This window comes from Chroicocephalus ridibundus, chromosome 1 (assembly GCF_963924245.1).
Source record: "Chroicocephalus ridibundus chromosome 1, bChrRid1.1, whole genome shotgun sequence".
Lineage (NCBI taxonomy): Eukaryota > Metazoa > Chordata > Aves > Charadriiformes > Laridae > Chroicocephalus > Chroicocephalus ridibundus.
The window spans coordinates 77,525,796-77,541,410 of record NC_086284.1 but is presented as its reverse complement, the minus strand read 5'-3'; the positions used below and the strand labels follow the sequence as shown (position 1 = coordinate 77,541,410).

The following is a 15,615-nucleotide window of genomic DNA, read 5'->3' as shown; positions in this document are numbered from 1 at the left end:
GTCAACTTGTCTATGAGGATACTGTGGGAGACAATGTCAAAGGCCTTACTAAAGTCAAAGTAAACAGTATCACGGAATCACGGAATCACATAATCACAGAATGGTAGGGTTGGAAGCGACCTCTGGACATCATCTAGTCCAACCCCCCTGAGCAGGGTCACCTAGAGCAGGTTGCACAGGAAACAAGTTAAAAAAAAAAAAAACAAAAAAACCACGGTAGTATCCACTGCTTTCCCCCCATCCACCAAGACAGTGTCCTTGTAGAATGCTATCAGGTTGGCTGACCACGATTTCATGTATTTGGAAATGGTTTCCAGGTTTAGTTGCTCCATCACTTTCCCAGGAACTGAGGTGAGGCTGATCAGCCTGTAGTTCCCCAATGCTCCTTTCCCTTTTTGAAGATAGAAGTGATGATTGTTTTCTTCGACTTCTCAAGAATCTCTCCCTTCGGCCAGCTCGGTCAGCACTCATGCACGGATGCATCCTGTGAGGCTCAATGCGTTTACATACCTCCAGTTTGTTAAAGTGCTCATTAACGTCGTCCTTCTCTGCTAAGGGTAAGTTTTCTTTGCTCCAGACTTTCCTTCTGGTCTCAGGGGCCTGGGGTTTCTGAAGGCTGGTCTTGCGAGTAAGGACTGGAGAAAAGAAGGCATTGAGTACCTCAGCATTTTCTGTGTCATTTGTCACCAAGTACCCTGCCTCATTCTGCAGCAGGCCCATGTTTCCCTTAGTCTTCCTTTTACTGTTTATGCAATTGTAGATCCTTTCTTGTTTCTCTTCAGATCCCTTAATAGACTCAACTCCAGGTTGGCCTTCACTTTTCTAACCCTGTCCCTGCAAGATCGAAAAGCAGCTTTATGCTGCTAGGTCATCTGCTCCTGCTTCCACCTCTTGCATGCTTCCTTTTCATGTTTGATTTCAGATAGGAGCTCCTTGCTCACCCATGCAGACCTCCTGACATCTTTTCTTGTTTTTTCCCTCCATTGCTTTCCTGCCATTCATAAAGAAGGCTGGGACAGGTCAAGCCATGGTGATACGAGGAAAGACCAAGTGACACTTTTTGAAGTGATTGCACAAGAGCATGAATTTTACGAATGTCAGGGACCCTTGAGGATTAATCCTCTAAGTTTTGTCTGTGGATAGCAGTCCAAAAAGTACGGTAGATATCTTTACACTTTGCAGCATATTACAAAAGGGAATCAGGTTGTCCTGTCAGAACAATGGGCTGCACTGACTCAAGTTGACTAAGCCGATTTGTCATGGAATGATGGGACTCACTATTTTCTATAAATGGGTCATCGTTCCCTTTATCCCACCCACTCAAAGCACACTGAAATCACTTCCCGTTAATGCAAAAAATTACAAGGGATCATCGCCGCAGAAAAGAGATAATCTCTGCTATTTTGCAGGGCTTTTTGTGGAGTCCGTTACCAAGGCCATCAGTAAGTGAATAACATTAAATGGAAGTTATTCGTGGGCTGTTGTTTGTTGAGGTTCCAGATAAAGGAAGAAATAAACTAAGAAAATTTGCTTTGCTGAACTGTGTAGTGATCAAAGACTCATTTTACACCGCTGATGAAATAATAGGAAGGGAAATAAAAAGAGAGGAAGGAAGCTGATGAAAGTCAGTAAGGCTGCTGAAGGTTGCAGCTGGCAAGTGAAGCCACCTCTGAGGGCTGCTGTCATGGGTGGAGGAGGTGGCAGAGGGCCAAGGGCTGTTTGTGTGGTTTGATCCAAAGTGCAAAATGAAGTCAGAAGGGCTTCTTTTGATTTATTTGCTTCACGTGCATTGCCCTCATTCTCTGGGTATCCTGTTAACAGTTGTCTCTACTGGCAGTCAAAATCACATGCCCCAGCTGCTAATTTTCAACTCACCGTTACTCTTTGCTTTCCCTGTTCCTGAGTGAATTTGCAATATTAGGATGGATCTTGTTTTCTTAGGCCAAACATGCCAACGCTGCACTGCGAGTGAACCCTGAAAAGGGGGCACACTGTGACAATGCTCTGTCCTTGTCCTCATGGGATCAATGACCCAGAGGATCTGGACAAGTTAATCAATCACACTCAGGCAGGCAGGTAGGAAAAGACCTGTGGCTCACAGGTGGCTTTTCAGTTCATGGACTGGGATCTTCCATATTTGAAAAAATCAAATCAAGTAACCAGAAGGCAGCAGGCAGAGCCTGAGTCAGGTGGTTAGGCTAGTGTGTGCCTCCATCGGGGGGAGGTGGGAAGTGCCCAAGCCCTAAATCCCTCAAATGCCAAATCTGATGTTTCTCTCGGCAGCAGCAAAAATAGCTTGACAGGATATCAGGTTTGTGCAAGCAGTTTGTTTGTCTCAGTTGCTGTTTTTTATTCCCCAGGACTTCAGCCCTAGGTTTGGTTTCAAAAGTAGTGAAAAGAGTAATTTTGTTTGTCTTCAAAAGGCCCTCAGTATCGTAAAAGGAAGTAGAGGCTGGTGGGAGGGACAATTACTTGAGGTACCAAAATACCTGGTAGGAGGAAACGGTCAGTGAAAATGCGCTGCTGTCACTTGAGAATTAGACCTTGGTTTTGATGTAGTGTCACAAAATCAGAATAATTATAAGCCAGAAGGTATTTTAGATAGCTTTTCTTTGCATGTTGTCTCCCCACACCCCTTTCCCCCAAAGAATGAACTACCTTAGGAGGTCTGCAGTCCAGTGTGTTTTACGTGTATGATAAGCAGACAGGGACAAATTCATCTCCATCACACTCTAGTGAAAACAAGACATATGTTCTGGAAGAGAAATGTGTTTTTAACTCAAATGGGGACATGTGGGAGTTTCCCTGTCCTGGGGAACAAGAGAATTTTGGCTCTCTGCCTTCATTTGTTTGTCACATTGGCTTCTGCAATGCTGACTGTGGAAACCGTGAGCGATTTCAGCTTTCCATTAACTATCACTTACGACCTATTTTAGTATTTCAGTTCTGTGCTTCTTGTTATTTTAATTCCAGGAATTAATGCCTCCCTGGAGGAACTTGATCAAAGCAGGGACTAGACGGTTAACAGAGTAGGGTTGTGATTAATGGAGCAGGGTCAATTTGGGAGGGCTGTAACCAGTGGTGTCCCCCAGGGGTCAATACTTGGACCAGTATTGTTTAACATATTCATCAACGACCTGGACGAGGGGACAGAGTGTATACTCAGCAAGTTCGCTGATGATACCAAACTGGGTGGGGTGGCTGACGCCCCAGAGGGCCGTGCTGCCATCCAGTGTGACCTAGACAGGCTGGAGAGCTGGGCAGAGAAGAACCTAATGAGGTTCAACAAGGACAAGTGCAGGGTCCTGCACCTGGGAAGGAAGAATGTCAGGCACCAGTATATGTTAGGGGTGGACCTGCTGGGAAGCAGCTCTGAAGAAAAGGATCTGGGGGTCCTGGTAGACAGTAAATTATCCATGAGCCAGCAGTGTGCCCTTGTCGCCAAGAAGGCCAATGGCATCCTGGGCTGCATAGGGAAGACTGTGGCCAGTAGGTCGAGGGAGGTCATTCTCCCCCTCTACTCTGCACTGGTGAGGCCACTACTGGAGTACTGTGTCCAGTTTTGGGCTCCCCAGTTCAAGAGGGACAGGGAACTATTGGAGAGAGTCCAGCATAGGGCAACAAGATCATTGAGGGATTGGAGCACCTCCCTTATGAGGAAAGGCTGAGAGAGCTGGGACTCTCTAGCCTGGAGAAGAAAAGGCTGAGGGGAGACCTTATTAACATTTACAAGTATCTAAAAGGTGGGTTTAAGGAGGATGGAGCCAGACACTTTTCAGTGGTTCCCAGTAACAGGACGAGGGGTAACGGGCACAAGCTGGAACATAGAAAGTTCTGATCAAATATGAGAAAAAACTTCTTTACGGTGAGGGTGACAGAGCACTGGAACAGGCTGCCCAGGGAGGTTGTGGAGTGCCCTTCTCTGGAGACTTTCAAGACCCGTCTGGATGCAGTCCTGAGTGATGTGCTCTAGGCAATCCTGCTCTAGCAGGGGAGTTGGACTAGACGATCTCTAGAGGTCCCTTCCAACTCTGAAAAGTTCCGTGATTCCGTGATTCCATGAGTACTGTATGTGTGTCGGGCTGTGGGGCTGGCATTTCCAAGAGTAACTGGGATTTGAATAGGTCTTCCTGGGACATACGATGAATAAGCCAGTGAAAGCAGACAACTCAAGAAAAGTGATCAAAATTGGTACCACATCACCTGGCTGGAGACTTTGATGATGTGACAAAGCTGATAAGGGTCTCATCTGACCAACTGTACTGTCGAGGAATGAAAATAAGCCTTAAACAGAAATCACAGAGGAGGTGCTGGATGTATTCCTAACTCCACAATCCAACTCCCTATCTAGTACCGCATGCAGCAAGCAAACTTCCACTCTCCGTGCTTGAGAAACTTGAGGCAAGAAGGCATCTAGGGGACAGGGTCTCCAGAAGGCCGTATGGTGTGTGTGCCCAGGCCACTGCATGCAGTGTGACTGATTCCTTCATCTTCCCAAGCATGTCCTTGCATGAGAAGAAAGTTCCTGTACTTTTTCTGATGCAAGCAGAGAAAAAGCTTGAGACCAGCTAGGAAACACAGATAGGAATTGGGGCCTACTGTTTATATTTTTACCTGTTGATTTCATGGAGTAGTTTATTTTGTGTGATGCTAAATGAGGGGAAAGACTGGATTTGAAGTACGTTGATGTACTTGCCTGTTTCACATGTCCCTAGAAAAGTAAAGAGTAAACCTTTATCAGGACATAAGGGAGCAGCCAGCAAGCCCAGGGAAGAGAGCTCTTTGCCACTCTGGGCTGTCTCCCTGAGCTCTTGCTGGAGAAGGGCGGCAGGCTGGGGCGACACTGACTTTTCAGTTCGGATAAGGACTGTCCTTGTGAGGTGAGTCTCACAATCATCATCATGTTTTTGTTCACACAGTGGAGCACTGGGTTCCCTAGGTTCCCCAGAAGCTAGGCTCCAGGAGGGCATCTAGCAGACTCTGACTGCTAGCAGGCATTCAGCCCATGGGCCTGGACTGGTGCTAGTCTAGGGAATGCTCCCCCTGTCCCCATGCACACTGTGTGGCTGTTGGGTCCTCAGCACCAACTGCTTCATCCCACTGCTTCACGGCTCCTGTTTGCTGCACTACTATGTGGACATAGCTGAAGCCCAATTTACTGCAGATCTATAGATAATATATTTCTTTGGACATGACAATTATGATTATTACAAGATTCCAAGTTCTCTTATTTCTAAAATATGTTTAATGTCAGGCAAAACACTATTCTGTTTCCCACTTCCTATGTATAATTTTAGGTATATTGATATGTAAGGTATAGGTACAGCATGTGTGTATATATATATATATACACAAAAGAAATGATAGGTATATGGATATATTTGGAAGCAATAGCAGCATAGATGTGTCCAGGTAACACAGCAGAAAATTCATCCTCGTGCTACCTTTTGGGTAATAGCCTCTCTACCCATGGTGGCTCAGCGCTCTCTGTCACAAAAGGGTCCACAACTTTTGCTTCTGAAGCGGCTCAAGCCAGCTGAGGTGCATCAGGCATGTGGAGCGGCCATATAAACACCTGCTAGCAGTAACAGCTCCTGGTTTGCGAGTGGGGTGCCAGGCAGACCTCAGGTCACTGGGCACTTTGAGATCGGTGCCTTCATCCACGATATGCACAGCTTCCTGGTCCTCGTTTTGGATCAGGGCTATGGTCACCTCTGATACAGATGTGAAAAGATAAGGCAAAGCGCTGACAAAAGAGAGACTCATAATCTGAGAAATTAACTACTATTTTTTTTAACGTTGTATGGAGAAGGTGTGCATTCTGGAGTCCTGCACTTCTGATTTGTTTATAGCTAGAGATATGTCAATTTTTTATTTCCTGTAGTCATTTCCTCCAGTTCCCATCAGCCTCCGGTATAAAGTGATCAAACAGTAAAATCCAGAGATTACGATTACTCATCTCTTCACAGTCTGTTGTAACATTCCAACCATGAGACTCATCTTTCAAGCATGTTCAATGATCTTCACACTGGGCAACCTGGTGGCTTCTCAGTCACAATCTCCTGGTAAGTTCAAATCCACAAATATTTATTTAAGAAATTGACACATTAATTAGTAATATTTCTGTGCATACTTTATCTCATGTGCTACAATATTCAGCACATTTTTGGTGAAAAGAATCAAACAAACAGAAATTGATATCCAGCAGAGATGAAAGGGGATTTAAAAAAAATAAAACTTTGGTGGAGATAATAACAGAGTTCTAAGACAGTTTTCTAATTAAAAATCAAGGTAGAACTTGGTAAGCTTGTGTCCACTGTTAAAAAGAGAAATACTTCAAGCAGGACTACTTACTAAGGCATAGGTTCTACCAGAGTGTGCTGCATCTGAAAAAGACTAGCCTTCATATTGAACAAAGATCGATAGAACAGATTCCAGATAAGACCAGCACTTAGTACTCTGGAAGAATGAACACGATGGGAAAATATCCAGCAATATCTTGTGCGTGAGAAAGCATCAAGGTAAAAATACTATTAAAGTGCAAAATTAATAAAGCCATTAAACACTGGTTATTTGGCTACTAAATACAAGAACATCTCTGTTTCATATTTTTGTCTGCAGTGACATTTCTTACAGCTTGCCAAAGATAATTGGATTATTACAGAAATCAAACACAAAGCCCAACGCATACACAACTAATCTAATCTTCACTCGTTAATTTATCACAAGTTCCCTGTTGTTAATTTTATGAGGGGAAAGAAATGCTTTAAAGTTATGCCCTCATCTTATCAACATATAAATCAGCTCTCTGTTCTGTCACGTGTATGGCAAGTACCGTTTTCAGGCAATGTAGCACCAGCTGATTCTCCAGCGCTAATTGCTCCTGTGAGTCATTTGCCCTCCTGTTAGGGAACATGACTCTTCCCTGTCCTGAGATTGCAACCACCTATAGCCATGCCATACTGATGGGATGACTTTGTAGAACAAAAGTTGAAAATTACAGTTGTTGTGCTTCTTTGATGCGCAGAGTGGTGATGCCTAGCAATGGTTGGTGATCTTCTGAAAAAAAACCCCAAACACACAGTTTAACGGGTTATAAGAATTATGCTATAAGGATTATGGTTTGCCTCAAAATATCTATAAAAAACTCTCTTGCTGTCCTATTCCCTTTCTTGAAAGGAAGTCTATTCAGTGTCTGTCCTGTGCGTTCAATTCAGCAGTCTGGTGCTCAAGGAGTTGCACTTTCGCCTACATTTGCTCCTATTAATGAAATGAAACTATTCTCATAGATGAGTACTATTAAGGGTAACTAAAGAGTGTGGGCTCACATCTGGGTCTTGCTCTCCAGTAGTTTCTATATTATTTTCTATAGTATTTTCTATTGCAGTGTGCTGCAATATGTGGAAGTTCAACATGTGGTTACTTATCGGGTTTCACCAGTGTAAGGAAATCAAAAGTGGTTTTTCTTCTTTGTTATGCTTCAATGAGGTTGCAGCTGTTCCAGTACATGCATGTTCCATTCTGTTATCTTTGCAGTTTGTCATTCTGCTTCTCCTTTTTCTTTTTATTTTTTTCTTTATCTGTTCCATGACATTCAGCCTTTTTACAATGTTCCCCTTCAATAGTATTTTTTCTCAGTAATAAACTTTGAAAACTGTCTTGGAGGTGGAACGTACTTGCTCATATTCTTGCTCATGGTTGTGTCTGCATAATTTATCGTGCAAGGAAATTTCTCTTTTTTTCCCCCTGTAAAAGTAATTTCTCCACAGAGCATAGTGGTATTTTCCACGCTTCTCTGACCTGAGAAGAGCTAGGTGCCCAGCAATGCCTGTGAGGTTAAAGTCTCGTGGGGAGCCCTACCAGTGCCCCTCTGGTTTTACCAAAGATGTAGGCTTGGATAATTCTCTCTGAAGTTCATGCTCCAGAGCACCAGTATGTGTCCTACAGCACTGCAACATACTGCACACCTAGCTAGACTAGCAGACCATCCTCAGGCAGAAAGTTGCCGCCATCCCTCTTTAGCCTGGGGACTGCCTCTTCATAATATTTTTGACCTTGTCATCTACCCATTATCATAATACAAAGAATAATGATAAATTTATTACCTTGGTCTGTTGTGTGCCTCTAGGATCATGAAGAGAAGAATGCTTTAAATTATTACAGTTACTGTGGAAAAGCTGTCACATTAGCTGAAAAACATCCATGGAGTTACAGGAGAATTCATAAAAGTTCCATCATAAAGAAAGGGAGAGAAATGGAGAAATCCCTTTATTGTCTTTCTCTCTTTCCACCTATCTCTTTCCATTAGCAAAAGACAGGAATTATTCTGCCTTCAGAAGTATACGTCCTTAAAAAAAAAAAAAAAAGGAAAAGGAAAAGGAAAAGGAAACTAAACGTCTTTTCAGTTTAAGGCAAAGGAAAGATTATCATAAGGAAATGCCATATTTCAGATAACCTGTACATATCCTCAGAGGATTTGATGTCAGTGTAATCAAAAAGTATTAAAATCTCACTTAAGCTATGCATCTTCTCATGTTCAAATGTGAATTTCATAACATGTATATGCTATAATTTGAAAAGATGCATGCAAATGTTTACTGAACACTTACATGAAATGCATCACATACCACATTCAAAAAGGCTACAAAACTCATGAAATTAGAAAGCATGGTAGAAAATTGCCCTGACTAGAGTTCTAGAAATACAGTCGTTAATAATAAAAGATTGGTAAAGACTTTTTTGCCCTACGTAGCTAGTTAATTATGTTAAGACCGATTTCTTATGAAGCTTTTAAAAACTAGACCAAAGGAAAGAATATGTGTATATCACCAGATAGTTTATTACAATTTCTGTTCCATTTCTATTAAATGGTTCTATTTGTTCTTTAAGTATTTAATAACGTATTACCTTCCATTTTAGTACATAAATAACTGCAGTTGCTGGAGTTTATATTTAAATGTTAAAATCCCAGAGTTCCAATTCATAATGTGTAGGGTTTTTTTGCAGAAAAAGGATCTGATCCTAGAAAGATTTATATGTGTTGTTAAGTTAATGCTCTCTGAGTAATCCTGCTGAAGTCAAGTGGACTACTCAGAGTGTGCAAAGTCCATCCATAAATCACTGCAGGACTGGAGCCAAACTGATATTCGTCTCTGTCATCCAAAAAAACTATGCATTGCCAAACCCAAGAGTTAGTGTGCATCTCTGAATTGCAGCCTCTAACTAGTAGTATAGAGCTATCACGATATACCTGAAAAATAGAGAATAATGAGTGTTGTCCAAGGATCAGAATGAATTGGTGGCTTTTCTTGCCTTCCAAACAGGCCAGTGAGATCATGGTCTCAGGTTTTACTTAGTGTCCACTCCTTAGTGTGTGGGAATCCCGTGTGGTCTGTCTGTTATCTTTATTATCCATCTCTAGAACCAACCACATCTCAACTAAACCACTGCAAGTTTGAAGACATCAAACACCCCATTAAAGGAACTGTATGGGATTTAATGTTTTGATGCTGGTGTCCTTTTTGCACATTGGAACTGGGGGAAAACATGGCAGCCTGAAAAAGGATTTCAAGAGCTGATCTCTACAGAGAGGGAAGGACGGGTTGTTACTTTACCAAAATCTTTACTGTTTCGGTCTCTTATTCTCTGCTGGCAATGTCAGGGTCGTGAGATACAGAGTCATCGGTTCAAGGAGGTTCCCAAGCACACATCACCTATTTGAAAGGCAAATTCAATCAAATTATTGGCAACAGCGCTTTTCTCAGTTGTATACAAAAAATTTGCATGAGCAAATTCCGTGTGCTCTCTCACACAACTTATGAATGACTGCTATCTGTGTTAATTCCACTGATTTCCCTATAAACATATTTTTAAAACAAAAAAAAGTTATTTATGCTGCCCAGCTGTACAGTAGTGAGCAATCTGAGACCAGTCTTACAGATAAACCCAACGCGCACCATTTGCTTAACACTAGAAATCAATGCAAGCAGATCTTTCACGTCCTGGGCCAACTGCTGCAACCTCACAAGTGGAGAGCAATGGGATGAACGCTGGGTGTTGAGCCCAGCCTCCAAATAATGGAAAAATCACTGCTGTGTTTTTCCGTGGGTCTGCCCAGCTGCCCAAGTCCAAGTGAGGGTTTTGAGCTGGCATCCTTCCTCTGGTAAGGGTCCTGGCACAACCCGGTTTAGTTGACTATGCCTGAGATAGGACTCCCAGGTGCCCACTCTTTGTTATGTCCTATTGTCGAGACTGCGTGCTGCTCTGCCTAGCACATAGCTTATTTGAAATCTTTTCGTCAAGCGCACGAAGATGTGTTGCACAGCTGTCTGCAGAGACGTTAAGCCACCTTCTGAGGATAAACTGAAGAATTTCATTCATGTTTGACTTAAAAATTGATTCAAAAACATGCCCTACAAACAGCATTTTGCCAACTGTCACTGTGCCAAACTATTGTCCACAGAGAAACAGCATTGTAAATTAATTTTGAAATTGATAATCCTTGAAAATATGTGATTAAGAAAACAAGTACTCTTCCTGGTTTTATTTTCATTATTGAAGCACAGACAAAAAATATCAAAGCAAAAATATCTGCAGACTAATTATGAAAAAGTGGAAAATACATATTTTGTTCCTTCTAAAGGGAATTGAAAGGATTCATTCTATACTCATAAAAATGATCTCAGGACAGTACAGTAGTACAGTATGCTTTTACTTTCTTTTTTATAAATTTAATTTTATTTAAAGATGTAGAACATGTAATTATACACTCAAATAGGCATTAAATATACATTTAACTACCTTTATAGAAAATTGAAATGCTAATGGTCATATAGATTTCAGTTACACAAACAATATCACTATATACTGCACAGCACAAACATGCTAGAGTTTAGTCCATAAAAATTAAAACGTGTTAGTGCAATCGCAGACCAAGGATCCACTGTTAGGCACTTTGCCATCATATTTCTTAGTGGCTTTAGTTAAAGACAAGATCATGTCTTAGACCCGCCAAGAGGTCATACAAAGCGCTTGAGGAGTTAGGAAAGAAGAGCTAGGTAGTCTCTTGTAACAGAGGTAGAAACAGCTGGATAAAATCCTTTTTATGATAGCTTTTGAGGTTTTGAAGTTGCGTTTTTGCTTCAGCATGTAATAATACTGACTTCTCTATTCTTCAGAAAAACACATGAGATTTTCAGTTTGAGAAAACAATACAGAACAAGCCTGAAGGCATTAGTTAGGAGATGGAGGAGTTAGTTTCAAGTCCTTCTCTTGAGTAAGAGCAGAATCTTTTTTACCAGAGCTCCATGAATCACGTGGCAGTGACCTGCAGCTACATCTACCCAGTGTCTCTTGGATTTCTGTCATAACTGTCTCTTGAATGATGTTGACAAAACAAGATGTTACAACACAATTACATCTATGCAAAAATGTTTTGACTAACTCTGATTACAGAAGTAATGAAATGCCTACAAGCAGAGATATAGCCATAAAAATAGACAAAATGGTTACTTCAACCCACATGCCTTTCTCACATTCTTAGTGTTGATTATGGAGCAAAAGACAGCAAACATGAGAATAGTTAGGCCTGATGCCCATGAACATTCAGGATCAATGTATGTGACAAAAAACTCATAAGAAATGTTTTAAAATGTTTCCATTCTAAACACCTTCAAGAGTCCAGAGTGGCATGAAACGTAGACAGCAATCAAAGCTACTCTATTCTCCTGCCAGGCAAGAATATTCCAGCAACAGGTTTTAGTGGTGGACAGTTCATGCCTGGAGACAGCAATCTGCAAATTTTACCCTTAAGTGGTTTCATGCTGATAGTCAAGATACATTTTCTTGCTTTTCATTCATTCAAGTAAATATTCTTAGAGAATGCAAAATAAATTATTTGTCCTTCTCCTTGATATAGCATGGATTTCTAATCTCTTCTGCCTTCTTAACTTCTCCATTTTTCAATGTCAGATTTATCTTCAGTGTCTGATTGTGGAATCCTGGTGGACACGGAACTAAAATACCTGTGTCCCTTGCAAGAGTTATAACAAGGAGGAGGTCAGGAGAGGCAATAAAATCTGCGTTCAGTCAGAGGAGATTAAATGATCTTTCTTCTCTGTAAGGTGAAATCGTCCAGGATCGCATAGATCAAATATGCAGTACACACACACTTGTGCTGACCTGCTCTGGGTTCCTATGGATCTTCACCTGGTCTTGACCGGTGGTGTCAGTTCCTTGTTTCTTACAGTTAACATTTGACAGTTTACAGACAGGCTCCACGTGGCATTATTTCCCAAACAGTTTTCCTTAGTAGGAAAACCTTAGCAGGTATTATGGGGGAAAGCTGGCCTCAAGGTATAGGCCCTATGCATTGCATACATGTAAACCAGTCTCTACCTTTTGGCCCAGGGACCATAGGGTGCTCTCTGGTGTTGCTGTGCATGCATTCATTTTGCTATTTTGAAATTCTAATTTTATCCTCTCTAGGTTATTTTACTCTGTTTTCTTGCATTTTAGATGTTCTTATGTCTTCTTATTTTATGGTCGAGTCTATTGCATATATATCTTTGAAACACTGATTGCCTACCAATGTCAAGGGATGCTTTTCATACTCACTGCTGAAATTATATTCTCTGTCAATGTCTTGGGTAGGTTGGAAAGATGCCATCAGCACCACAATAATCAATTTCAATAATGAGAAGATGCAGATCACATGGGCAGCAAGAGAACTATTTCCCAGCAAGAATGTGTCATTTTCTTATACGTGCGTATTAACAACGCCTATTCTTCTCTTATGAAAGGATTTACTTTGGGAGGCTGAAATATCTAAGTCTATTTGAGTCTTCTGTGAAGTGTACCTGAAAATCCTTTTAACATTTGTTAATAATCCAGCATGAAACCTGTTTATATTCACAGCCTGCTACAGAAGTGTACAAATCAGAAAGCCTGCGGAACAGTCAGTCACGACAAACATTGTATGAAAGATTTGTCCCTCTTCTGTTGTTGTGCTAAATGCTAATGCTAATTACACCATCAAATGAGTTTTTTCCACATATGTGTATATTTTCCTTATTGACTGACGTCATTAATGACTAACAGAAATCTAATGTTTTGGTTAAAGACAGTCATAGTACTTGATCTTCCCTTTTCTCTCTGACTGGTACATGTAAAAGAACTTTTAGCTGTACAATCTTAGGAAGAGGTTCATGAAAACATCCGTTTGAGCAAGTCTTTCTCTCATTAGAAAACAACAACAACAACAGCATGAAGGAAACTTGATAATTTCAGACTGTGTCAAAACCCAGTGCTGGAAAGTCAGTGAGGTTTGGGTAACAAATTCCTTCACACCACTATGAAATTTGCTGCTTCAAGAAATTCCATACACAGACTTCCCTTGGTAGGAGCATTTAAAAAATAAAAAAAAAAAAAAAAAAAAAGAAAGAACAGTAACAAAAAGAAAAGGAATGAAGTTGTGTTAACTGGTAAGAGTGTTGCATTCACCAATATTATTTCATTTACAGATTTGCTGAAGGCAAGAACAAAGTTTGGAAGCCATGTCCCACCTATTTATTGGATCAAGATTATAATTCTGGATGTCTTTTTAAGACAGAAGGACCCACCCTTGCCATCTCTATCAGGAACAGTAATGGAAGTGAAGAGCTTTTTTCTAAAACACTAAAATCTGATTTTTATAGTAAGTATGTAAAATCATAACTACTTTGGTAATCCTAAAGTCTTCACTGATTCATTCTTAGTTTGAGAAGAAATCAGTTATATTAGTGTATAAAGTGTTATTAGTATGTGTGCCAAAACCAAACTATAGTTATTTCATGTTGATTTTCATCTCTTGCTCTCATCAATTGTTACACTGGCCCGTGTGCAACTGCAGCTAAGTGAGATTACACAGGGCAGCCAGATTTGTCCCAAAACACAGTTTCAAAATCAGAATGAAAATGCTAAACTATATGGGTGTGTTTAGTCTAGTGCACGCCTGCTCAGTATTCTTATCAGGAAAATCAATAAAAGTTCACAGTTTCTCATCTTAGCATTGGCTGTGTGATCTTTCTTGTATTTTTAACCTTCCATTTTTTTGCCGTCTTCCGTGGGATGTGAGGCAGCAAACTACTTCTTATCAAAGGGGCTGTCTAAAACCATCATCAGATGGCAATAGAAACTATTTGAGTGGCTCTGGTACAGTCTCATAGACTAGAAGAGACATCCTCCCACTAGTAGAGAGACAATGTTCCTGTTTTCATTAAGTCCCTCCTGCCCCCAAATACATATTTCACATCTAGTGTGAAATCGGGTTATGAAAATCTGGAATTGCACATAGTTACAGCATTTAAAGTGGAGGGATTTTTTTCTGATAAAAATCACATAGAAAGTATATAATGCAGAATTATCTGAAAAAAATATATCTATTCCAAATACATTATTAGCATTTATTAATAATGTTTTAGCAAAAGGAATCAAATAAAAACCTGCCAAGACATCTAACTTTAAGAATACTTTTCTGTTTCATAATTTTACCAATATCTGGTAAATTATGGAAAGCTGCAGCCTGATCTTTGAATTTTGGCTATTAAACACCCACTTATACTAAAATGAATTTCAAAAGGGTTAAGTAAAAAACCACAAATATCAAGAATCGAACTCAGGTCTTTACGTTAGGAAGGTAGAATTTTCATAATACGAAAAGACAACTAGAAGGGTTAAGGAAGCAGGTAACACTCTTCTCAGCCCTTTATTTCAGAATAACCAGCTACATAGATCAAACCTTTGCATGCTCTTCGGACCATCTGAAAACAGTGAGGGGTAGATTCAGTTGTGCACAGGTAGACACCCAGTGCTTTTTTCAGATGCCCCACCATATCCCACATAGCCTCCAGCAGCTGCACAAGTGTGTCTTGTACGTTTTATGGTACTGAATTTGTCAGTCCTTTTCCAGTGAAGAAGACTCTTTTGATTGCAGAGAGTATGAGGAGACTAGAGTCCTTCCTTAAGTGCTTGCAATAGGTTCCTGACATGAGATAGTATCTACCTTTGAATGTGGCACTTCGAATGGTGAGCAGTGTCATCGTGTCAAGCTCGATTTTGACGTTTAATAGGGAGGTCAGCTACAAAAGTGCATCCTCCAAGAAAAAAGTTCACTTTCTTCACTTACTACTCAGAGAAACATTGAGACAAGGAAGGAACAACAATAATTTTAACAGCAAAGTGCTTCCTTTTAAGAGACCATAGCATAATTTGTTTTTCTTCTTAGTAAAGCCCAATCGACCAGAAAACGTGACCTTCTTCTGGAAAGAGGACACCGTTACTGTAAGCTGTAACAAACCAGAGAGAGCTGTGAAGTGTTTAACTCTTGAGCTTCAATACAAAAGCAAGTTTGACAAAGACTGGCAAGTGAGTTGGACATGACATTTTTAACCCACATTGGAAGAAGCTGGAAGTAGCATTCCCATATGATGTAAAACAGGGTTTTTGTCAAGTTGTTCCCCCATCCTATATTTTCAAATATCTCTGGAAGCAGAAAACAGATTTTTAGGATCATGGATCCCTGTCATATCAGAAATCATTTACTTTTTGAGTTATATCTAATTGCCATGCAAAGAGCTG

At 40.6% G+C, this 15,615-nt stretch overlaps 1 protein-coding gene across 5 annotated transcripts in view; it reads left to right on the top strand.

Annotated features, from left to right (window-relative positions):
• Positions 1-225: 225 nt before the first annotated feature.
• Positions 226-15,615, top strand: part of CRLF2 (cytokine receptor like factor 2) — a 48,964-nt gene continuing 33,574 nt past the window's right edge. For 2 of the 5 annotated variants that reach the window (XM_063340515.1, XM_063340524.1), the window contains exons 1-5: positions 241-557; positions 5,970-6,065; positions 12,652-12,763; positions 13,521-13,693; positions 15,263-15,402. In XM_063340515.1, coding sequence (XP_063196585.1) covers positions 497-557; positions 5,970-6,065; positions 12,652-12,763; positions 13,521-13,693; positions 15,263-15,402 — 582 coding nt within the window. In that variant the 5' untranslated portion in view covers positions 241-496. Of the gene's footprint in view, positions 558-5,884; positions 6,066-12,651; positions 12,764-13,520; positions 13,694-15,262; positions 15,403-15,615 lie in introns of all 5 variants that reach the window. The other 3 variants (XM_063340496.1, XM_063340486.1, XM_063340505.1) reach the window with 3 other exon arrangements.